The sequence below is a fragment of the Drosophila willistoni genome (assembly GCF_018902025.1).
Source record: "Drosophila willistoni isolate 14030-0811.24 chromosome XL unlocalized genomic scaffold, UCI_dwil_1.1 Seg141, whole genome shotgun sequence".
NCBI classification, from domain to species: domain Eukaryota; kingdom Metazoa; phylum Arthropoda; class Insecta; order Diptera; family Drosophilidae; genus Drosophila; species Drosophila willistoni.
The window spans coordinates 14303837-14329374 of record NW_025814052.1 but is presented as its reverse complement, the minus strand read 5'-3'; the positions used below and the strand labels follow the sequence as shown (position 1 = coordinate 14329374).

At 41.5% G+C, this 25538-nt stretch overlaps 6 protein-coding genes and 1 non-coding gene across 7 annotated transcripts; 3 read left to right on the top strand and 4 right to left on the bottom strand.

The window, feature by feature from the left end:
• Positions 1-6329: 6329 nt before the first annotated feature.
• Positions 6330-17141, bottom strand: LOC6641184 (zinc finger SWIM domain-containing protein 8 homolog). Its single transcript, XM_047011208.1, has 9 exons — positions 17124-17141; positions 15841-16345; positions 13043-13285; positions 12800-12963; positions 12424-12734; positions 7490-12352; positions 7085-7423; positions 6868-7017; positions 6330-6669 (listed from the first exon to the last, which is right to left on the bottom strand). The coding sequence occupies exons 1-9, from the start codon at positions 17139-17141 to the stop codon at positions 6519-6521; spliced, it is 6744 nt and encodes a 2247-aa protein (XP_046867164.1). The 3' UTR covers positions 6330-6518.
• Positions 14081-14152, top strand: Trnae-uuc. Its single transcript has one exon. It is a non-coding gene; the product is annotated as a tRNA-Glu (tRNA).
• A 572-nt stretch (positions 17142-17713) lies between the features above and the next one.
• Positions 17714-19698, top strand: LOC6641422. The gene has a single exon (XM_023175250.2). The coding sequence runs from the start codon at positions 17846-17848 to the stop codon at positions 19262-19264; it is 1419 nt and encodes a 472-aa protein (XP_023031018.1). The 5' UTR covers positions 17714-17845; the 3' UTR covers positions 19265-19698.
• Positions 19699-19874: 176 nt separating this feature from the next.
• Positions 19875-20874, bottom strand: LOC6641421. The gene is made up of 2 exons (XM_002064371.4): positions 20688-20874; positions 19875-20596 (listed from the first exon to the last, which is right to left on the bottom strand). Exons 1-2 carry the CDS (start codon positions 20868-20870, stop codon positions 20186-20188), a joined length of 594 nt encoding a protein of 197 aa, XP_002064407.2. The 5' UTR covers positions 20871-20874; the 3' UTR covers positions 19875-20185.
• Positions 20875-20961: 87 nt separating this feature from the next.
• On the bottom strand, positions 20962-22829 carry LOC6641420 (U4/U6.U5 tri-snRNP-associated protein 2). The gene is made up of 4 exons (XM_002064370.4): positions 22696-22829; positions 22573-22641; positions 21359-22511; positions 20962-21288 (listed from the first exon to the last, which is right to left on the bottom strand). The coding sequence occupies exons 1-4, from the start codon at positions 22715-22717 to the stop codon at positions 21036-21038; spliced, it is 1497 nt and encodes a 498-aa protein (XP_002064406.2). The 5' UTR covers positions 22718-22829; the 3' UTR covers positions 20962-21035.
• A 68-nt stretch (positions 22830-22897) lies between these two features.
• On the top strand, positions 22898-24296 carry LOC6641419 (syntaxin-16). Its single transcript, XM_002064369.4, has 3 exons — positions 22898-23109; positions 23187-23320; positions 23381-24296. The coding sequence occupies exons 1-3, from the start codon at positions 23029-23031 to the stop codon at positions 24225-24227; spliced, it is 1062 nt and encodes a 353-aa protein (XP_002064405.1). The 5' UTR covers positions 22898-23028; the 3' UTR covers positions 24228-24296.
• A 210-nt stretch (positions 24297-24506) lies between these two features.
• On the bottom strand, positions 24507-25505 carry LOC6641418 (RNA-binding protein pno1). The gene has a single exon (XM_002064368.4). It carries the CDS (start codon positions 25383-25385, stop codon positions 24663-24665), a length of 723 nt encoding a protein of 240 aa, XP_002064404.1. The 5' UTR covers positions 25386-25505; the 3' UTR covers positions 24507-24662.
• Between the last annotated feature and the right edge of the window lie 33 nt (positions 25506-25538).

Here is a 25538-nt window from a genome sequence, read left to right as displayed (position 1 = left end):
AAACTGTGTTTACTAGTATATTTAATTCAACAGACTAAAGAGATTTTTCGTTGTTCAAATTGCTGAAGGCCTGAATCTACCAGCCCAAAAGTATGCTATACATATTACATACTACGCTATATTGTTCGCCTGGTATATACATTGAATATGTATAGCATACTTTTGGTCTGGCATGCGTTTAGCAATTTCTGTTTGCACCCTGGTATATAGTAGTCCGGCATAGATGAATCCGAGTTAACTGATTAATGCGTAAAAGATTGTCCACCACAAATGTAGAAAACATAAAAGCTTTTAACCATTTAATAAAATTGTTCTGCTTTCTATACCGATATATGTACATACAATAGATTTGAGTTGAAAGATGTTCAGTTCTATTTACATGTTTGTCTGTAGGAATGTTTATGTATGTAATAGAACAATAATGATTTCAAAGAAATTAGAGAAATCATTTATGTGTTTGCAAAGGATCTGAAAATAATCTATATATATTTATATTTATACATATACATAGGCAGATCAAGGTCTGTTAAATAAAGAATGCAACAAGCAGTCCGAAAATTCGCATTTTCAAATGCCCTGTGGATAAAAAACAATCCTCGAGCAAATATTGTTTCAGGACAATTTACAAGATAAAAGTTACATACGAAATGTTAAATGAAATGAATGCTTTTCTAGCCGATTGCCTACTTTAAGGGGCAAGAACTAGATCCGCCTATGATATATGTATATGTATATTGCATATAGTGTTCAATTTGTGTAATTTGTATAATGTATGCTCAGTTTGCCAAAAACAAAATGGCGAAAAGTTTATCCAAAATTAGTCACATCATAAACAGCCCAAAAAACAAATAGTGTTTTGTATGTAGATTTGATTTTAGCTAATGTTCCTTTGTATTGTAAGTATTATTGCTTTTAAACGCGCGTTTAACTGTCATTCGTAAGTATTTAAAGTAATGAGGTAATGTTTTTATTTCGACTTAAAATTAAATCTAAATTCTAAATGTATGTATGTATGCACATCATCATCATCATTATCATCATTGTACTGAGACCAAAAATTCAAATGTGATAATGCATGTGTGTCTTGTTATATATAGCAGATATATATATATGTATGTATATTGTATAATTATGTAAGTACTTGTATATAGTTTTAATTATTTACATGCCTATTATAATTATTATGTATGTATATAGGATTTTTGTGTATTTTTTTTTTTTTTTTTTGGTTGAGGGAGGGAAATGTGTGTGGTGTGTGGGGGGGCAGTGGTAATATTGGGGGGAGGCGCAGCGTTCATAAGTTCACTCTAAGCATATTATCTAAAGGTTAAACTAGTTGCGTTAACTAACATCAAAACATTTTTTTGTCATTTTCTTTTAGTTTTTTGTTCTTCTGTTCATCCTGCTATGTAAATATCTCCTGATTTTCTTTGTGTGTGTTTTTGTTTCATTTGTTAATTATTTACTTATGTTTATTAACTAAGCGCGGTTGATCGGATTTTTGTTTTAGTGGCTTCTAATTATTCTCTTTCTTTTTTTTCATGGAAAAAAGTCAACTATATATTCATTTATTTATACATATATATTTATATATATATATGTGTGTGTGTGTGTGTGTTTGTCTGTCTCTGTATTTACGTAGTTAAAAAACTTCTTTTTGGTTTTTTTTTCCAATATTTATCTAATACTTTTTACAGATTACATCGCCTTTGCTTTTAAGATATAGTTATTATTGTTTTTTTTTTTAATTTTCTTTTTGGTTTTTCTCTTTTTTTTTTTTGGTTTTGTATTGTATAAAACTCTGACTACTAAAAAGTTTACAATTTACGCGATTGCTTACAGAATTCGAACTTAGTATAACTCGCTTAATTTTCTTTTTGTTTTTTGTTTTCTGTTTATTGTATGTATATGAATAAATAATCATATGTACATATATGTATATATGTATTTATATATACATACATATATACATACATATACAATGTGTGCAACCAATGTCTTTGCACAGCAAATGACAATCAAATAATAGTTTGCACAAGTTTTAATAATTGGAATTTAGTTATTCGAAAACTTTAGATATCGTTCCAAAAAATTTTGTCTAGAATTGAAATTGTTTGCTGTACAAAGACATTATTGATATATCTATACAATGTAACTAAGTATACGGGATATTTGTATGCATATAAATATTTATGTAATAATTAGGTATAAAACACAAAATATAGTTACAATATTTATATATATCTGTATAAATTATGTAGTTATATATATATTGAAAGAGACAGAGAGAGAGATCGAAGGGAGACCTTAAATTTCGTATGTACAATGCACAAAGGGATCAACAGATTGAAATGAAATGAAATCAAACAGTTAGTTGGTGTCTCCCTCACTCTCTCACTCTCTCTCGTTTCCACTAAAATACCATATCGGCCCTGTGCCTTGCAAAGCATTTGCCATGTCCTTATTGTGTCTTGGGACTCCATTTGTTGTCATATGTAAATTTAAATTGTTTTCTTTTTTAACCTTTGAACAAAAAGTGGCAGTTTTTTTTTTTTATAAAAGTTTATGTATATACATATGTATATTATATGTACAATAAAGACAAAATCATAAAGACTAAGAAACAAGATAAAGAGAGAGAGAGAGAAAGAGAGCGTTTGGGAGATCCATGGCATGAGCTTTTGACCAGCATAAGCATTAAATGTCTAACGGTAAAATGTTTAAGGGTTATATCCAAACCCCCTCCCACCCGCAATTTACCCCACAATTGTTGTTGTGCGTGTGCTTATTGTAATAATTAAATAATACATGTAAATAAAACCAACAAAACTTTTCTTCCGTTTGTTTTCGCTGCGTTTTGAAATAAATCCAAAAAACGATATTTATTCAAAACTAAAATTAAATGGTATAAAAAAAAAGTTTTTTTTTCCATTTTCAATATTTTTTTTGTTGTTTTTGTGGTTTTTGTTTCGTTTTTATATAAATATAAAGAATTAAACTTAAAAATAAAAATTTAATATTTAAAAAAATATATAATTGATTTATGTGTGTGTGTGTGTGTAATAATAAAGCATATTTAAATAAAATGCAATCAAAAATAAACAAATTTATATAAAACATATATGTATATATGTACATATATATATATAGAGAAATATATATACATATATATACATATATTTCAATTCAAAAATTCAACTCTGTAAATAGTCAGTATAAAATAGAAAATTTTCTTTGCCTTTTTTTATAACAAAACATTGTCTGGTTGTTTTCATTTTCTCTCCGCTGTGTGTGTATGTATGTGTATGTGTGTATGATCTGTTCGATTTGCCACTATAGAGCACTTCATCTGCATATTATAAAAACTTAATTAAGAAAATCCAAACAGTTTGTATTAAATATTAGAAGCATAGAATTAGAAACATATAAACTAAAGATTATATAAACTTCAGTTGTATTTCCAATTAATTATCGAAAATTTGCCATATGTATGTAAAATATGAATTTCAGGGATATAACTTAGGAAACTCTCATTTTCCTAGCGTTCACATGGGACCTATCGAATGGTGTCGTCATGTAATCACAGTCTTTATCCCTAAAATCTTATTACTACACATGAACATATATATATTGTGTATATACATATATCTTGGCTTTTATCGTATTCCACGATTCCCTCTTTCTCTATTACAATTTGTCGATTGTCTAAAAATTTGTTACAAAGAGTTTTTTCATTTGGGAATCGTTGGTCACTTTTCTTTTTTTCCAGATTTTTGGAATTACGTGAGAAAGCCAAATTACAAAAACGAGATTTGTTTATACGGTTTGTGAGCCAAATTTCGTTTAACTGGCTGTGAGATCTCTTTTACAAAATTTGTCGTCAATTGTTTCTATACATTTGAATTTTCGTAAAATATTCAAAACAAACTGCAAATTGTTCTTCTTTGCTTTTATAATAAGGTATATATATATAATGTGATCTGCGGTGATTTCATATACACATGTCTCTACATACAAAACGTATGTATATATATTGATTCAATATTTTTGATATTTTCAAAATCCTAAGAACTCTTGCTTAACAATAATTATTTATAAAAAATTTGTTGTTCTTTTTTTTTTACCAACATTAAATTATAATATATAAAATTTGAAAAGTTTCAAGAGAAGAGAAGATAAGACTTTAGAATTTTCAAAGGAAAGATTTGCAAAAAAAAAAAAAAATTAAGATTGGAAAATATATATGTATATAAGATAAATTTAAATTATAGATAAGGTAGAGGTGATATATATATATATATATTATATAACTATTTGATAGATCGTCTATAATTACGTTAATTCAACTGAACACATTTTGAAAAAAGTGAGTTTTTGTTTGTATGCGGGCGGTGTGGGTATGTATATGTGTATGTGTATGTGTGTGTGTGTGCTTGCTTTTGTTGTTGGCAGAAATCTCAGTCTAAATAATGCACACACAATTCAATTTGATAATGATAATGATAATGATGTTAATTAAAATGATGAATATGTTTTTGCAGACCTTTTTTTGTTTTTGATTTTTTTTTTACGAAACACAAATTAAATAAACTTGTTCACAGATTAAAGTTAGAAAACAATTAGGTTTTTGCTTAATATTTAATTTTTAACATGAACTTAGTGCGGTGGTTGTTGTTGTTGTTGTTATTTGTTGAGAGAGGAGACTCAGAAAACTCAGCCTAGATCGCCAAGATGCATAAACAGGAGCAGCAATAGAACCGAACCTAAACTGCAGACAATAAGGAGGAGCATAAATGTCCTTGGCAACATTTCAAGTAGCTTCCGAATTTGAAGACTGACGACAGACAGAGCAGCAGCAGCAGGTAATAATGCAACCAAGTTCGCTGGTGGTGGTCGTGGTGGTGGTGCTGCTGCTGCTACTGTGTGCTCTTTGTGCTCCACCATCTTGATATCCCCGCAACGTTGATACAGTAACAATACCAGATGGGATAGACGTTGGACAGTTGTTGTTAGCACCGCCGCAGAGACGTTGTTAAAGTTGCTGATGGTAGTGGCTCATCGGTTGAAATTGATATGGATGCGGCGGATGTGGCTGATGATGACGTTGCGTTGCTGCTGCTGCTGCCGCCGCCGCTGCAGCCGCTGCCTGATAATAACCCGAAGGCATTGTCGCAGCAGCCACTGCGGATATGGCCGATTGATAGGCAGCAGCCGGATGCACCATCGATGATGCCACTGATGGTGGTGGTCTAGTTGCCTGTGGTGACAATGGCGAACGTAAACGCTCCACAATCACAGCATTCGGTCGACATAATCGCTCATAGATATGACTTGAATTGGCCAATCCCATTGATACTGTGGACGCCGCTGTGGCTGATGGAGCTGCCGCTGCTGCTGCTGCCACTGCCATGTTACTTGTGTTGGTCGTCTCCATCAAATGATGATGCCTATGATGGTAATGATGGTGGTGATGATGATGCCCGCCTATGGGTTCATTGCTGCTACTGTTGCTGCTGTTGTTGTTGTTGTTGTTGCTGATGCTGATGTTGTTAGTGGCAATTGAGGCATTTTTGTTGCTATTACTAACGCCGCCAATGTTCAGGCTATTCGTCATATTGTTTACAACTCCAACGCCAATGCTAGCGCTGCTCCTGCTAACTCCACTGACACTGCCACTGCCAGTGCTGCTGCTATTGCTGGGAGTCGTCGCTATTGTGGGTTTTGGCTGCTGCTCACTGCTTATGGTGATGGCCACTGATGACGATGACGCCGAAGCCGATGCTGATGCTGATGACAATGATACTGCCGACGATGATGATGATGATGATGTGGATGTTGATGCTGCTGCTGATGCTGCTGCTGCTGCGACTGCTGCTGCTGTTGACGATGAAGATGTGGTTGTTGTTGCTGCTGATGCTGCACCACCCGTTATCGTCATCAGATTACAGGAATCAAGTCTTTGTCATTTGGAATTGCTTTGCAAAGCCGCATTGATTTGCGTCCACAGTTCCTTTTTGCATGATTTGGATCTGCGACAGAGATGAAAATTCATATACATTAAGGCGGAAATTCGTCCCTTTTCTTTTGACTTCTCAAATATGTAACATGCTTTTGTTATAACCCGATCAAACATACATACATATATAGTATATATTTCAGCATACTAAAGAATAATTTTGAAAAAACTCGAAAAAAAAAAACCAGTTGCATAAATGGTTTTGACACTCTTGTTTTAGTTGAACTAATTAGCATTTCCTTTTTGTTAATTTGTTTTTTTTATTTTTTATTATTAGTAAAATTTGTTCAATTTTTGTTTGTTGAAAATAATATAGATAAATGGTGTATCAAAATATTAATTTGCTTCATGTTGGCTGTCATCTGGTTACTTGTTTTGCTTTTGCTTTTGCTTATTGTTTTCTCCCTTTTCGATTCGTGTCTTTCCTCTTGTTTTGTTTGTTGGTTTGTTCGTATGTTGTCTTGCTATTGTTCTTGCTGTTATTCTTGCTTGCTGCTGGCTACTAATAATCATCATCATCAAATATGTCCAATAGGTTTTCTTTGAGTATATAAAAATTTTGAGGTGCCAAAAATAGAATTCTATTGGCTGTATTCCGTAGGACAGTTGGAGTATATTTATGGACACTAATCACATAAAGACATGATCCGATTCTGAGACGATTTCATATAGGTATTCAAAAGTTATTAAATAAACCAAATGCAGAAGAATATGTAGGTTGATACATACATAATTAAGCGGGAATACTACTAAGCAGCAAATCTCTATGCCTACCAAAAATGCTATGCTCTAGATGTCTACATTGCGTTTACTTTCCCCTTCCCCCTTCCCTTTCACAATTGTACACTTACCGTTTGATGGATTGAAGCCAATCCTTGAACTGGGCACTGCCCTCGGGTGTGATCTGAAAGGCTGCACGTGCAGCAACCACAATGCTAGCAAACTCTTCATAATCGCCCTGTGTTAAGTGGTACAACTTCTGATGGATGCACTGGATGTACCTGCAAAAGTAATTAGATTAGATCGATCATGTATATACAACGTTCCTTGTGGATTCGCCCAACTTACATTTGTTGGCACTTTTGAACCAATGGCGTCAACGCCGATCGCAAATGCTGCATAACCAGTTGATGGTTGTTTCTGCCCAGATAATGGGCCGACTCAATGGCCACGTCATGCAGGACAAACGGACTGACAATCGAATTAACCGCGCATATACAGAACTGATGTAGATACTGTGTGCCCAGTTTCTTGCTGATGCGTAGTAACCATTTCACGTCCTCACCGTAGGGCGGATTACGTGCATATTTCGCCTGTGGACGATCGTCGTGAACGCGACGGGCCAAAGTCTCCATGGCCAACATGCCCACATTGTAGGCGGCTAGCAGATAGCGCAATTGAGTGGGTCTAAGAATAATAGAGAGGTTAGTTATGGCCGCTCGAAAAGCACTGAAAAGCAAAGAGATGACTCACGTGAATTGATGTGGCGGCTGACGTTGACGCACAGGCTGCGATGGCGGCGGCTGCTGCTGTTGTGGCTGAGGCGGTGGTGCTTGCTGCATGAACGGATAAACGGGATGCTGATGCTGATGTTGATGTTGACGTAATGGGACACCAACGCCGACGCCGACACCGACTCCGACACCCACTGGTGGCCCATTTGGCGGCACCGGCGGCGGAGGTGGTCCATAGTAGCCACCTGGTGGACCCATGGGCGGGCCGGGTGGTCCAGCTGCCTGTAAGGCCTGATAAGCTTGCGGTGGAAGGGCTTGAAAAGCATTGGGTGGCGGCGCCTGGAATGCCGGTGGCGGCGGATGGCCCTGCGGTGGCGGGGCTAGTCCAGGCTGCTGCGGTGCCATCTGTGGCTGCTGTTGTTGCTGTGGCGGGACTGGTGGTGCTTGCTGCGGATAGCCTGCATAGGCTTGTGGCGGCGGCGGGGGAGGCCCCGCCGAAATGTACATTTGCATTTGACCAGGTTGCGGATAACTCAGATTGTGGTGATGAGCATAAATGCCCTGGCAAAAACTATACGGGGCATAGGGGGCCAGGCCAAGGGGCGCTAATGCGGCCACGCCCACACCAACACCCGGTTGAAAACCGCCCGGTTGTGGTGCCGATGTGACCACAGACGGCGGTGGCATTCCAGGTCCCTGACCCGGTCCCGGTCCGCCACCCGGATTCTGCGGCATGCCCAGCGATTGCTCCTGCTGCTGTTGCATTTCATGCTGCTGCTGCGACTCAATCAAAGCGCTCAGACTGACAGCGGAATGATCCATCGAGTCCTCGTGCTGATCGTGCTCAGAATTATTGGGGGCATTTCGCATGTACAACTCATACCAATAGTGGGCCACCTGGAAGAGTACTTCGGGATAGACACCGCCGCCTTTGGCTGCCGTTTCCACGGTGAGACAGGCACGCTCCAACATCAGATCACTCTGCTCCTTGCACTGCAGTATGGCACGCTGAATCTCATTGGGATTTAGGGCAGCTGCATGAGGTAACACCGAGAGGGCCAATTCCGCAGCTGGATATACCATATTCGAGTCCCAGCCACGAGAGGCACGATCCGCCATGCCGGCCGCTTCCGGCGGTGTCAGATGGGCTTCCCAGGTGTCGATTAGAAAACTAATTGCTGGCGCTCCAATCTCCATGGCCTGACCCAAAATCCAAGAGACATGCGACGAGTAAGTGCGTGATAGCCAATTGGGGCTAACGCAATTGTGCAATCCCAGAGCATATAGGCCCAACTGGAAAGCACACATGTGGAGCGCACGATGCGGACCATGATGATTCTGACTTGTGCTCGCCTGGGTGAACAGCGATGTGGAGCTATTGCCACCGGCCTTGGTCAGCACATTCTTGGCCAGTTCGAACATGAAATGAGCACTGGCCTCCGATGGTTGATTCGGTATCGATGGATAGGCACGTTTGCCCTTGTAGCGACTCTCTTTGCTGCGACTGCCGCCGCCTCCGCCGCTGCTGCTGGTGGTGGTTGTGGTGCTGGTGCTTGTGCCACTTGTGGCGCTGGCAGTGGTTGTTGTTGCTGATGACGTACCCGGTTGTTGTTGCTGTTGTTGTTGTTGTTGTTGGCACATGGCCGCCTGCGAGGCAGACTGACTATTACTAGCCATGCTAAGGGCACACATGCTCAATTCCAATTCAGCACTCGTCGAGCTATGTGGGCGACTATTGCCACCGACACTGCCATAGTCCGCTGGTAGCAATTCACAGAGATTCGAAGGACCAGGACCGGCCCCACCGCCACATCCATTGCCGCCGTTGCCTCCTCCGCTGCTACCGCAGCCGTATTCGTGATCATGATCCCTGCGTGTGGGCTGATTGCTTGGTGTTCGCACTGGCGGATTACTTGAGTAATATGCCGGCAGCAGAGGCGACTTCAATAGAGTATGTATATCCCGATCTAATAGCTTTTCCATGATCTTTGCTATCTTGCGCGGCTCGTCCTTGTAATGGTATAGCAATGTCAGGGCCAAATCTCCACGCTGACGCCGAGTACCCTCACAGAGTAACGGATGCTCTGCCTCTGATACGTTCGCCTTCAGTCCGAGGGCTGCGACAGCAGCTTCAAAGCCCAAATTCTCATCGCTGTGCTGCTTATAGACATTCAAAAGACCTCGAGATCCCGACGAAACAATAATCAAAGTCTTGCTAGAGCTAGAGCCACCCGAGCCCGAACCGGAACCAGAGCCGGAGCCGGAGCCAGAGGCTGAACTTGAACTCGATACCGTGCCGTTGGTGTGTCCTGGACTGAGTGTGACCAATGCATCAAAGATGAACGTAGCCAGATTAATGGGCAACAATGCCTCGCCGCGTGTCTTGAATGTCCCACTGCGCAGCTGTTCGGCCCTCTCCCGTATTACTTGCAACTCAGCAGCACATAAGGGCAGACGCTTTAGCAGAGCCAAAATATCCGCCTCCTGATTGGCCAGTTTAACTTCCAGCGGCTTTGTGCTTGCCGGTGGACGCGGCATTTCCAATGCAAATAGACAAATCCTGAAGCCAATGTGATAATGTTCGGAATTCTCGGAGAGCACAGTGCAAAGGAATGCGCACTTGGAGAGAGTGGATGATGCCACCACGGTCAATTGATGTGATATGGGATTCACATTCTGTTTCTTTCCCTTACGCTTGGGTGCGGGGGGCAGCTCAAGTAACAAATTGGGTGGATTGGCCAGCATCTGCTCGGCCAGCCGTACAGCCAAAATCGATGCCTCCTGCCCGTGGCCATGAGCATGCAAGCCCTCGGCTCGTGCCAGAAGTATATCCCAAGCATCCTCTGTGGGTCGAACATTCGAAAATATATGCGGTTTATCACTCGCCACGGCAACAGCAGCGGCCAAAGCTCGTGCTGCTGCCAGTGTGGCGGATGATGATGAACTGGGTATCTCTATTGGCTGTGTCTTGTGGGCTGTCGTTGCTGATGATGCTGTTGCCATTAGCACTCCTCCTCCAGATGTTCCATGACCATGATCTGCTGCTGTCGATAAAGGTATTGAGCTACTACTGCTGGTTGCCAAGGCTGCTCGAGCCGCAGCCGAGGTACTTGGCACTGGTGTCAAATCTCCACCGCCGTTACCACCAACACCAACACCACCACTGCCGCCAGCACCTCCTGCTGTGGCTCCTACATTTTCTCCTGCCACTCCTCCACCACCAACTTGGGCGAATTCATCACTACTGCTAAATGATTCGTCTTTGCTTAGTCTTCGTCCAGGCGGCTGTTGTTGAGTGGCGGACAATTCAACACTATCGCTTCCACCACTCACTACGCGTACTCCGCCTCCAACTCCGCCGCCGCTGGGAGCATCTGGCGTGATTAGCATGGATGAAGTAGAACTGTTTGAGCTACCCGAAGCTGTGGATGCCGATGAGGATGCCGACGAGGCCGATGATGTGTCCGATGTGGAGCAGCCTGGCTCCACAGTTGAAACCACACCGACGCGAACGCCGGCTGAGTCATCCTTGCTCTGCTGTGAGACAGCATCGAAACTGCTTTGAGAATCGGATTCTGTTAAAGATTTCTGGCCAGGCACAGCCTGGGCTGGAGCAGCGCAATAGTTATGGCTGCTACTCGTATCGCCACCGAAGTCATCATTTTCACAGAAGCCTTCACTGCTGGCACTAGATCGATTGCCATCTCCCCCAGTGCCAGGCACTTCCACGCCGCTTCCAACTGTTTTAGGCGTAACCACCGATGATGATGATACTCCTGGAATGCCCATTGCTGTCGAATTCGTTGAAGTGCTAGCCTGATGCATGGGTTGTTTTACACCATTCACCACACTGTCGCCGCTTCCTCCTCCTCGAACGGCTCCACCTGCTGCTCCAGCAATCACTCCATTGCCGCCACTCAAATTTGAGGAAAATTGACGACCCGAAGAGCTCGCTACATTGGTGCCTTGTCCTCCGCCAACTCCTCCACCACCTCCGCCTCCGCCACCACCACCAGAACCACCTCCACCTACTCCATTCGGCGGTACTCCATGAACTCCATACAATTCCGCTGCGCTTGCATAGAATCTATCGCGATAGGATCGCTTAAATGCACCATGGACAGCATGCAGTCCATGATCATTCGACGCACTAAAGTAATTGTAGTGCTTATTGTTGTTCATCAGGGCTTGTGTGGCATTCAGTTGACCCGAAGGGGCAGCCGCCTCACCGCCCTTGGCATCAGTGTGCTTGAAACATGTGAAGGGTGAATAGTATATGGGATTCGTGTCATGTGTATGGGTGACGCCAGCTATCGGGTAATCCTCCCAATCCAAATAGCAAGCCTCAATTGCTGGCTTAAAGCCAATAAACAGTTCGGTCTCGGAGCGTGAATTCTGCTGATGCTTGCTAGTATACGAGGATGGCATCATGCGACTCTTTACCACCCGGTCGAGTATCTTCAGATGCCAGGCTGTAAATTGGGCATGTAACATGTCACGTTCGTCTGGGGCCAGTCCTGGATTCAAGGCAGCCAAGCGCCATAGAGCAACAATCTCATCGCATAGCGAACTGCACGCATGCTGCAAAGCAGTTGAGTTCGAATGCGTATTCGAATGCTTGCCACCGCTATGTCCATGTGAGCCCATCATCAATGCCAATTTCGTTTGGAACCACCAAATCAGTATTTGGTCGCAGGCCATGCACTGCTCGGTTATGATCTCAAGCAAGCGTACAGCATTTCTATCGCATCGTCTATACATTTCTCGAACTATTGAAAGCAAATTCCACATGCCCTCCGGTTCGCGTCCACGCAAAGGACGCAACAATGAGCTCCATTCGGCGGCAGCGGGTGGAGCTGAATTTGTCAGATAGTTTACATCACTATGGAGGGAGAAAGAAAGGGAAATAGTTAGGAAAATGGAACTCCTCATTAGTATAAAGGTATCTCTTACCTAAACACAATTGGCGCTGGCATACAAAATTTGATTAAAATCCTTTTGATATTATTATGCAGAGTTTTCTCATCCAAATACCAGCTTGTTTGATCATTGATTGAAGCACCAGCTGTAGGATCTGGTGCACCGCAAACCGTATTTATAGCCGTTGGCTGGGCACTTAAAAGCTCATCCAGCAATCTCTGGGCAGTTGGTAGAATCTGTTGTGGCAACTCGCTAATAAGATATTGGGCAAACTTTTGCAATTGATCACGTTGTAGGCGTGTCAATGATTCCGAGACCGGGGCACGCAAACAGACCTCTTGGGGCTATGGCAAACAAAAGAAATTGTATTGCAATGTTAACTATTTATTAGTTATTGCCTACTACTTACACAATGTATGCGATGAAGACAAACTGCCACCACATGGGAGCACCAATAAGCTGTCGAAGCACACGTGCAATTGCAGGACGAAATGCGACGACGATCAAAAGTGACTGCCACATTAAAATAGGAGCCAGGCTGTTGATTAACAACGGTGGCAGAAAGATGAAAGCCTTGAATAGAATAGAAAAATACATATGAATGAAATGCATGAAATGACGCACATGTGCGTTGGGATGAAAAAGAACTTACCAATTTGCAGGGGATCCTTTACAGCTCGCATGCGAAACAACTGATCGCCACATTTGAACTCATCGGCTGAACTATTTGCCAGGCAGGAGTATAAGCGAATATCTTCTTCATTATCGGGAAAACTCCAAAACGCTATGCGCAATTGTAATTGCTCCGGCACTGGCGGATAGACATGTTCCACTAGCTCGAATGGTATATAAGAGGCAACACATCGTGCCGATAGTTCAGCCAACGTAAAGACTTCTGAAAAACAAGGCATTTGGGCAAAGCAAAAGTTAAGATTTATTAATATACATAAGTATATCTGACGTTCAAAATAAACTACTATATCTAAACTAAATAACTCGGCCTACTAGACGTTCGTTGTTCAATCGATTTCGATTGATGACTTTTGAATCCATAAACTCTTTTCTCTTAAAAAATTGATTTTCATATTTCATTTAAAGTAAAAGAAAATGTGACGAACATTGAAAAATTCTGCCAAAGTCAAGTCTAGAGGGCAGACAGTATGAATAAAAGGCGGCCAGTGGTAAGGGGGTGTGGGTGAGAAAGCTTACTTCAATTGACTTGTAGATAAACACGAGTTTTACACAAATTGACATTCAAATAAACAAACGGTGACAGATGAAAATTAAGAGAGTGTGGGCCAAGGGTGTGCGAAGGTAGCGAACTTTTCAACAAACAATGGCCCGCATTTAAAGGTCGATAACGTCTACTTGAAGCGAAACAAAGAGCCAAAACTACAAACCAGCCAAGTTCGCCCACTCGAAGGAGTAGGGAAAATCAGCATAGAACACAAATATCTTAGGATAAAGAAAACCTTTCTTTAATTTTCACAAACATTCATATTAAATGATTAGATAGCACGAAAAGTGATGGGTGAGGATGAGGCATTGATTAAATGGAACCTTGTTAGCCTTCGTCATGTAACATTTAACATATATGTAGGTACATATGACTTACATATGTACATATACATAGGTTGTTTATGAATGAAGAACAAATGGCATTGAGCACTTGAGTCCATATTGCCAAGTATCCCATATGGTCTAGTGGCTAGGATATCTGGCTTTCACCCAGAAGGCCCGGGTTCGATTCCCGGTATGGGAAAGTACATTTTTTGCTCTTTTTTTTTTTTTTTTTGGCTATTTCAAGTTTGACAGACAAACTAATGAAGATTTAACTTTGCATTGACCTAGATATTAATTCAGAGTTCTAAATTATGTTTTGATTGTAACCAAAGCAAATGCGTTTTGAAGCATATGAATATAATTATAGTACCTAACACCATCTCTACACAGTGTCGAAATATTACAATTTACGTTAAATACCCTCATTTTAAGCCATTTACGATTGGCACGTAAGTGGCCTAGCTCAATACAATTGCCTTGTTCACCTCCATCGGGGCGGGCTGGTGGTGGTGAATCACCCTATCAATGGGAAGGTGGTGTTTGAATGAATGATTTTGCGGAACAGTTGAACGGATTTTTTTTAATTGCACTGACGAACGAGTTAGGTCAACATGGTCGGGCGGCGACTGGCGTTGATAAGCCAAAATGCACTGTGACCCCCTCCTTTAACCCCTACCCCCTTTGATAGAAGAACACTAGAGTGTTAAAAGTTGGCCTTGCTCTTGGATACTCATTGATTCCTTTGCAAATCGGAAAGGGAATATTATCGTTCGTGCTTTTCCCTTTCTCATTTCATTACATGGCTGGTTTTGTTGTTGTATATTCCACCCTCCCTGTTCTCCGCGCCACTATTCAACCCCACCACCATCAAACAAGTAGCTAGGCAGGTGCTGGGTGTGCTGCTGCTAGTATCCTTGAAAAGGTTCTTTGACACAAAACGAACTACAACCAACATAAACAATAAGCAATCCACATAGACGAACACAACGAACGATGCAACGTCGTCAGTTTATTTTTTCCTCTTCTTTTCTTGTTATTGCGTTGTTTTTGTGTTCCTTCTTTTGCGGTTATTATGTCGCTTTTAAAGCATGAAAATGCAGCTGGCATTGCTTGCATTACAACTAACCCACCAACGGACCAAAGGAGAAGACGAGAAGAAGACCCTTTCGACAGCACCGACTGACTCCTTGTGAATGTAGAAGAGCTGATGCTGATGCTGGCAGCGCAGTCGCAGAGATTACATGTTGATAATGCTGCGACGGCGCACAAGGATCACAACCAACCAACCAACAACAAAAATAATGTACGTCTGTGTGTGTGTGTGTGTGTGTGTGTATACACATACAGACAGACGTAATAAGCCACAAAAAGACACAAGACAAAAAAAAAACCTAAATTGTATGTGTAGCTCCAACCATGAAGTCGTGATTTCGACTTTAGCGATAAAACAGACAACAAGAAGGAGAAGGAGGACAATGACGTCGAGGCCTGTCAGGCAAAAAACACAAAAACAAAGGGCAAGCAGCAATTGTTGTTCCTTCGTTTGGCGATTTCGCATTGGCAAAAGGTCAACAGCAACACAGTCAAGAGTCACACTCTTTTTTCTTGAGTTTTTTTTTTTTGGTTGTTGTTAAAAGGAAACAAAACTCAGGCACCATAAATATATTTAAATTAACTACTGGCACACCGAATCCAATTTTGAAATTTATGTCAGTGGAGAAACAAAGTATGAAACACATTTATTGACAAATTATCCCCATTCATGTAGTTCAGTCAAAATTTTAGACATCTCCAATGATATTTAGACAGAGCTCTCTCTCGGCCAATCTCTAATTTGGTTCTTAGAAGAAAGGAGAGCAAGTGAAATGACTTATTTTGTGGACTCACCATTTGTTCCATTGGTCGATGAACTGTTATTTGCGGCATTCCCACCATTGCTGGCTGTGCCACATGAGCCGACTGCATTGCCAACTGTTCCTGTGGATGTGTTGTTTGTGGTATTACCAAATGATCCATTTCCTGGCAGACCGATTGCTGAATTGAGGCTGCCGCCTAAAGGTAGAGCACTGCCACCGGCAGCATTGGAGGGCTTCTTCCAGCCGCGCCAATTGTTGCACAATGATTCTGGTTCCGACGACCAGCTGCAGAGTGAGTCCTCCTCAAATCGTATGGAATCATCGAAACTGAAGCGATCTATTTCCTCAGGATTCCATTCGTTGCCAGCACCGCCGCCGCCGCCAGCTCCTCCTGCAGCCTCACCGCCTCCTGCGTTATTGTTATTATTGTTACGGGCCACACCATGGCCGGGAGCAGCGTTTACATCGCCGCCTCCTCCTCTGTTATTGTTGTTGTGGCTTCCGTTGCGATTCGCCAGTGTGAGGCTGCGACTTTTCTAATTCTTTTTACGGGATTTGTTGTTATTGTTGCACACTCACCGATCCTGGCTTCCCCTTGCCGCGTCCTTTTGACTCCTGTCTTTCACTCTTATTTCTTTTATTTTTATTTGGTTCCTTTTGTTTTTGTTTTTGTCGCCGTCTCTTTTATCTTTTTGTGGATGGATGAAATTTCGTACGTGCTTTGTGGGAGAAGGGTTCGGGGCAAACGCTCAAAATCGTGTAAAAGGCGAATTTTGCTTAGCGTTTTCGTAGATTTTTTAAATTAAATTACTTTTATTTCTTTAGGTCTAGCTTAGTGCTTCGCTTTGATGTTTTTAATTTATTACAAAAAAAAACTATTTTATATACAAGTAATATGAAATCGTCGCCTGCTTCGCTTATGCTGCTGCTGCTGCTGCCGCTGCCGGCGTTGATGTCGACTGCGACGACACTGCTGCTGCTGCTGCTATTGTTTGTAGTCGTCGTTGTTGTTGCATGTGAATTTTCCGTACCCCCCACAGAAATAGAAGCTGTTAAGCGGGGGACAGCGAGTGATGGATGAAGAGGGGGAAACACAAAAAAAAATTAACAGTGTGGGAGACAGAGAAAGAGAGACGCTAGACAACTGCCAAAAATAACGAACGAGAGAGAGAGAGCGAGAGACGGGGGAGCAGTAGCTGCTGCTGCTGCTGGTGCTAGTGTTGGTGTTGGTGTTGTTGCCGTTTTCTGCCTGGCTGCTGCAGCTGGTCACCTCTCTACTCCCCAGGCCAGGGCAACCTTTAATTATTTTTTCACTTGTATGCTATGGCTCATCTTCGTTTGTTTTATCCTGCTGGCCTGCGCGTTCTCTCTCACTTATTCACTCTCTCTTTCCCTCTATCTTTCTTTCTCTCTAGGGCCTCTCTCACACTCAAACACATACAACAACAACAAGCTTGTCAATTTTCACTGCCTTCGTTTTGCTGCCTTCTTTCTTTGTGTATATGCGCGTTGCGTGTGTGTCTGTGTCTATGTGTGTGTGTGTTTGTGCACGAAATGCGTTTAAAGAAAACGTTGAAAAACCTATTTATTATAATGCGTTCATGTAGGCTTTTTTCACTATTTAGATGTTTGTTATCTTTTGTTTTGTTATTATTGTAAAAATTCACTCAGCACTATATTGTTGTTGTTTTATCGATGTTAATTAGAGCTTACGATTTCATTTGATTTTGAAACACGTTCTCTCTCTCTCGCTCTTTGTTTAACAGTTTCACTGACATTATCGGAGCAAGGCTATCGTTATCGGAGCAAAATTATCGTAGTCGACATTATCGGAGAAACATTATCGTAAATCTATCGTAGTCGACATTATCGGAGCAATGTTATCTATATTATCGGAGCAAACCTATCGCTTACTGGAAGCGGGATAGAAGTTTACAATTGCTCAACACTATTGCTCTCTGTGTTTCGGTGAACAATTCATTATTGTTAATTTCCTTAAGCTGCTCTGTAATTAATACATTGGCGTTGGCATTACAATGCCTCTAACCGACCTCTGCATTGAGCTGCGTCCAAACCTACGCTGTGGCAATGCGTACCTACAGTTCAACCGTCAACTAAGGGAAGATGGCAGGAAAACCCGCATCATTCTCAAGGAGCACAATGTCCACATAATGGAAGACGATGACGAAAACAATCTAGTCATACGATACAATTGCTTTGGAATGGATATACAAGGCATTTCAATATTCACCGTTAGTGGGAATCATTTGACTTTCCGATTTAACTATACCAAAATTGATATGGATGCCTTGGAACAGAACACGGTACAAGTGGATATGCAGCCGCTGGTGATGGCATGTCGCGAAAATGAGGAGTTCTCATTGATATGCCACAATTGTGGCAACGAATTGGCCGAATCAACCGTGTATAAGCGCTTGCGCGAGTTTCCCAGTTGCATAGTCGATCCAAGTGATTTCTTTTGCCACAATCACGGATCGGCAGCCGAAAGTCATCAAGACGTGTTAGTGCCTCCTGAGCGGGATTTGTTCTACGGTCTGAATTTTATTGTAGTCAACATCTTTAAGATAAAGGGCGTCATGAATCGTGGTGGTCAATTGTACTGTCAACGTTGCCTTGGCTTAGTGGGCAATACGGTGCTCAATGACAAAGCCGCCAAATTATGGGCTGATGCTGTGCGTTATTTGCCTACCTCATTGGACATCACCCAAAAACGCCATCTCTTCCAGCACCCATCGGTGACACAAGTGATGAAGCGGCTTTTGCATACCTTATGGCCACAATCTTTGTCTCCACTTTGCCCAACCAAAAATCGAGCTCTATTGTTTACCACTTTACCCAATCGTCAGCAGCAGTCCATTCTCATTCATATAGTGGATTCTCAACTGCGCGTTTTGCGTCGCATCCAGCCGAACAATCCGGATTTGCAATGCTTCTTCGCTTGCAAAATGTACTTTGGCATTAATAGACATGATCAACAGATACCAGAATCTGTTCCAAAGCCCTGGCAATCCGACCATAGTCTACCACAAATGGAGATCTCGCCGAGAATGTTTCAAGAGTTGCATACTCAATTGACCACAAATTCGCAGCTTGTACCCTATGCTTGGCGCTTTAACACGGCCGAAGAGAAATTAGTGCTTAGTTACTTCTTTTACCAGAACGACGTTGGCACTGAGGACGAGAAGAAAATGCTGGAATACAAGAAAAAATTACAAGAACAGCAGCAGCAACAAAAGCAAAAGCAAAAAACCAGCTTACACGTGGAGTATGAGACAGATGCCGGTCATGCTAGTCAGGAGAGCGATGATGAGCACTCGGATTCGGATAATGGACCCAATTATTCTGTTGCTGCTGCTTCTACTGTTCCTGTGCCCATCAAGATGCTACCACAGACCCGTCGTCCGCCATCACCACCGGTCTCCGATTCTAATTAGGAATACATACAATGTAATATGTATCTATAGGTTTCTATGTTTATCTGTAAATATTCAACACTTTTTTGTTTGCAACAAGTATTTATTAGAATGTAAGTTTGAGTAATAGTAATTCAAAGATTTTGATTCTAAGCACTTTAATCTTGTATTTAACTGGAATGCTCTCGAAAGGCAAAAACTAAGTTTATGTTCTAAAACAAAAATGTTCACATTCTGTTTAAGCTTCCTCCTTAGAGCCGCTTGGATTGAAAGGGTTAACTGAGTTTATATATTTACATATAGGTGTATATATATATATATATATATCTGATTTAAATCAGCTAAACTTGAAGTACGTTTAGATATATGTACACTATGCACCACTCTTTGTTGTTTACTACTTGAAACAATTTCAAAGTATATAAATTTAACATTATTATTTCAACATTAATCAAAAACACAACAAAAAACATTTAATTTGGAATGTTTTAAAAAAAATGAATAACTTAAAAGTGGCCTTTGTATTAAATGTAATTTTTAGATTTAATGACGATGGGAATTTCTTCTTTTTTTTTTATTAAACCAAAGAAAATAATTTTTTTTGTTACTATTACTAGAAATTGAAAATTAGGATTAGTTGAATTCAAAAAAACAGAACATAAACAGATTATAAGGTAACTTTTTTTTTGGATTGTCAAATTCCAACTCGATTCAGTACTTAATTATCTAATAATTTGTAAAACAAACACTAACTAACATTCTATTAAATCCATCCTTTGTCTCTAATAATATAAGAAAATGGAATTAAATTGAAAAGACTCGATAAATGTGACTGAAGGCCGCTTCGGAAAAATGGAAATCTCGACTGCTTAGTTATAAGGTCGATAGAAACAAGAGATTTGATTGATAGATAATAAATAAATGCATAAACTAAGCAAATTTTCACTTTGCCATGCGTCTCATTTGTTTTGTTTGTTCGCCCATTGCAATATGGGCATTATCCGCCTTATTGATCAAAGAGTCCAGTTTATCTAGCTGGGAGTCCATGCGTTTTTCTTTGGCCGCCTTGGCTGCTTGAATCTCCTCCCTGGTCAGTGGTCGCGTTTGGGATGGCTGCTGCGGTTGTGGCTGCTCTTGGACAGGCTCTGGTTCCTTGCTAGCATTTGTGGAGTCTCCAGTGCTTTGGGGTACGTCCACTGACCCTAAATTCGTACGTGCAAATATGTTACTCAAACTGCCACAAGCTGTCTGTTTGAATCGATTTAGCTTCTGCTGCGTACTGGACAAGATGCTATTCAATTCACCAAGCTTGCCACCAACATTGCCCAATGATTCGTCCTGTTGCTCAATCAGCTAAAAGAAATAAGGAATCACCAAATGAAGAGTCACACGAGGTGGCATAATCAATTTCCTCCCAGTGGAGGTACAAACGATGCACACATACAACTGCTTCAGCTGCCTCCTGTTCCGCCAGTTCCTGCTCCAAACGAGCCTTACGATTACGTTCAAACTCCGCTTGGTCTGGTGGTGCTATGCCCAAAAGTTCGGCACGCTGGCACTCCTCTTGGTAGCTGTTTAATTCCGACATCGCTCTCGACTGGTCAGTCAACTGGCCACAACTGGACATTGATTTTTTCGATTTTCGTTTCATGCTTTGCTGCAAAAGGAAGTGTGTCATGCGCACTTATTTCTTTTGAAAGCCAACGCATGCGCTCGAATCTTGCCAAATCAAGAAATGTTTATTGTTAATGGTTTATCAAATTACTTAAAAACATTAAAATTTTTTCTTATTCTAGGGTTCGTCGCTGCGCTCATAAATTTGTATATAGGATTCAGTTAGGGTTATCATTTGTGGTAAAATTTCCGTTACGTGCAGATCCTGCATTTCATACCACTGACCATTCGCCTTGTGCAGTATGTGGGCACGATAGGTGCCCTTTTTGGGATCACCATCGTGCACAATATTCGCCACTAGATTGTATTTGGTGTTTTTAACGTTTTTGTCACGCTGCCGCATTCCCAGAATGTCTCCAAAGTCAACGTTTCTGCAATAGAAATGGAAAGCGCATTAGTTTCAATCAGAATGTCAATCCGTTTGGGAATGCTTATACTCACTTAATGGGAAAATTAACAATTGTGGGATTCTTTTCCAGAAAGAAAGTGTTTTTTGTGAATCTTTTGATATATAATATTATGAATTGAGGTAATCGTGTGATCTCAAAACGTTTCATAAAGTTATCCTTGTAGGTTTTATACTCCTTTTCGGCGCTGCCATTGAATTTGCCAAGCAATTGATAAAGATTCACCTGTGGAATGATGTTCTCACGGAATTCATCGGTGAATAATGGCGGTGGCGGCAAATCGCAGGTTAGATAAATGAAATTTGTTTGCTCTACTTTATCCTGATACTCATCAGTGGCCAATAGCTGTTGCTTGGCCGTATCATCCAATTCGACGGGCGGAATTTTTCGTGAATAAATTTGCATTTCACCCAAAAAGATCTTGTACAAAATTGAGGAATTTGGCTGCTTATTACCTTTCATAGCACGATGAAGGGTGTTAAGGAACCAGGAAAGGAAGTCTATGGGATCGCCTTGTTCGGTGATTTGGAAACGTTTACTCGACCATAGAACGACAGCCTGTAACATTTCGTGCGGCGAGACGTGGGACTTGAAATTACGAGGATTCCACATTTTACGCATCAATTCGCCAAACCGTTGGACCAGTGTGAACATGGAATCGCCTGGCGGCCGTTTGATATGAGCATAATTGTGCTCACGCAAGAAGTAGTCTCTTAAGGGACCCACATGGGACAAGGCATGGAGCACGACATTACAATAGTCGTTTGCCTTTATGTTATTTAAACCCACGACACCAGGCAAATAGAGCACTCCGTCCACAGTACGTGAATGCTTGGGCCGGATGCGATCCAAATTTGCAATATCCTGTTTGGTGAACGTGGGATTCAGTACATACTTAATGTCATCCAATGAGGAGTCTATGATCTCATAGTTATCCGGCAAACAATAGAAGCGCAGCGTATGCAGATTGAGGAACACATGATGGGCTTCGCCGACAGAATGCGTATAGGCATGGGTATTGTTACCGCGTCCCTGGAAATATTTGCCACAGACCAGACAGGCATAAACGTTTATACGAGTCAGCGATATAGAGCAGAGTTTCTCAAAATCAAAGTCCAGCAAATTCCGATTAATGGTGTCAAGGTAAGGACAAACCCTGTACTTGGGATTGAAAGCGGAAGGTGTCTCTATATAAAGATTCCAAAGATTATAGGAAAAGCGAGATGTCTTATAGATTGTGCACTTTACCATCAACATCATCGTCCAAAAGTTTCAGCTTCGTCTTTGCCGGCTTCTGTTCGAGTTTAACGCGTTTAACTGTAATGGAGACAGTTTTAATTTCGAATATCTTGGTCAATGGGGAATGTTTACCTGTGGGCTCTGTTTCCGACATTATCAGAATTCAGTTAAGTCGTTTGTTTTTTAAAATTTGCTTAAACAAAATCAAAATATAAACAATACTTTTGGATGCGTTTGAATTAGAGATGGGAGTTCTCCCATCTGTTCAGTCTACACGAAAGAACTATCGAAATTGTCTAGTGTTGGGAAAAATCGTAATAACTCGTTTTCCAACACTAACACCAACAGTAAACATTCGCCAGGAAAATTGCAACAATCCCCAAAACTAACAAAGTCCAGAAGAGGCTCATGAAGGAATGCGTTTAATTCATTGCAATATACATTGATAGCAGCTAATCAGGCACTATGACGTCACGTAACTTAACCGAGGTGTTTGTCATAATGCGCAACAATGCGAGCAAAAATCGAAATCATTATGATGATAGAGTGAGTAACAAGTAGACATGTAGATATTTATAAGCCTTTTAAACTAAGCATATGGCAAACTAATTGATGTTTTGCAGCGTGGTAGCGATGCTGAGCGCCTTTTGAAACATACCGTGCGTGAGGCCGAAGAGGGCCTAGAAATGCAGGATGACTATGCATCCCCTCCAATTTGGCTGGACAGATTTGAGGAGGCTCAATATACCATGTCCAAGTAAGTTGCGCCTTAAGTGATTGTCGTGTGTATATAATATTTATGGTTTTCTATCCACAGAATCAAACCAAAGCTGGATGAGTTGGGTTCCCTGCATGCTAGACATTTGCTGCGACCCACCTTTGATGACCAGCAGGACGATGAGTGCGACATTGAAGTGCTTAGTCAAATGGTTTCCAAGCTGATTACCTCCACCCACAGGCATATACAATGTGTGCGCTCTAGCCTGGGAGTGGGAACCAAAACGGAACAGCGATTGACTGCAAATGCGGTTCAATGTGCCCTACTGCAGCTTCAAGAACTAACCTTTAAGTTTCGTAGCAGTCAGAACGCTTATCTGGTGCAGCTCAACTCGCGGGAGGAGCGTTCCCAAAAATATTTCGACAATGGCGAATTCACGAATGTGGAACTAGGTGGATTTGAGGGTGGCGATACGAATTTCGTCGATTCCTTTGACAATTTCCTACAGCCTTTGGATGGCATGGATGCGGCGAGTGGGTCCAAAACCAATGCATATCTATTCGAGGAGGAAAACGACCAAGATATTGATGATCACTTTAAAAAGCCGATTGCGAATCGTCTTACCCAACAGCAATTGCTGCTCTTTGAAGAGGAAAACACAAAGCAAGCCCAACATCGCGAGGAAGAGGTTACTAAAATAGTGAAATCTATTTACGATCTAAATGACATCTTTAAGGATCTGGGTCATATGGTACAAGAACAGGGCACGGTTCTTGATCGAATCGATTACAATGTGGAACAGACACAGACTCGTGTATCCGAGGGACTACGTCAGCTACACAAGGCCGAAATGTATCAGCGCAAGAATCGCAAAATGTGCATCATTTTGGTTCTGGCTGCAGTTACCTTTATAATGCTGTTGCTCTTGATCATCACAAAGCTTTAAAATAAACACCCCTCGTCTTTGTCCTATATGTGTGTCTATAATGTATAAAATGTACCTATTAAATATGTATCACTATGTTGTATTTATTTATTACGAATGTTAACTAAAATTAAATAATTCAATCATAAAACAATTCAACACGTTATTCTCGAGGATCGTTCCAGATTTGCAATAAAACCCTGGCACGGAATGGATGTAATCCTAAAAACATGGAAGTTTTAAAGAAAGACTACACAAGTTTTTGTGCACCCAATTAAATCACTTGTCGGCAGGATTTTCAATTGTAAATAGGTGTATTATTATTATTGTTTTAAGTTTATTAACACTAGATTTATATGATTAAAAAAAACACTCCTACAACTAGCATCCATACCCTGAGCCACAGATTGTGTGTGGGGATCGTTTGCCAGATCTATCACAAAGCATAATCATGCGTTACATGCGCTCAGAGAGGCGTGTGGCCACCGATCGCAAATTGCCATATACCTTGCTGGGCGGTGAGCCAAGGATCAGATTACATATGGCACGACGGGCCAACTGAATATTCTGATAGCTGCCCAGTATGTGAATCTTGGTGTCGGCCAGAACTATGCGGGTTTTGGTCACGTTCTCAATAGTGAATTTTGTGCGACCCCCCTTGCCTGCCAGACGACCAATAGCACGAGACTGATGGTCACCACGTAATGTCTTCACATCCTTAATTTCAAAAGTCTCAATGAATAGGTCCTCGAGACGCAGCAGAGCTAATGCGTCGTCTACTTCAAAACCGCATAAAAAGGCTTTGACAAAGTCGGCGCCCTTCTGCAGATTTGAAATATCCGGTGTCTCGGGGCCAATCCGCAACTCCACCTGGCGGGCCTTCATGTTAAAACGAATCTGTAGCTTCATGTGTTCCACAACAGGTGTGAAGATCTTCATCCAATGTTCCTTTAGTGACGAGTATCTGTGTGGTGGGACTGAGACCTTTCGGATCTCGCTACGTATGCGCTTGGCTCGATTTGGACCAGAGTTTCCAGAACTGGTAGGCACCAGAAGCTCAGCTGCAGCTCCGTTGTCGTCGCCGTCTACTTGCATTTCATTGTCCCGGTTCGCACTGCGTTTAACTGCTTTCTTGACCTCGGGAACAAAGGCATCTGGTTTGATGTTGTCGGTTTCCATTATTAGCGGTTATTGTGTTTATTTGTTTTGTTTTGTAGACTACTTTTTGTGAAATTGCGTACTGAGTCTCACTTTTAAACCCCACGTGCTGAATTGTTTTTAGGGCTGCCAACTACAAATCTGTCAAAATGGTGGCAACCCTATTACTTTCCA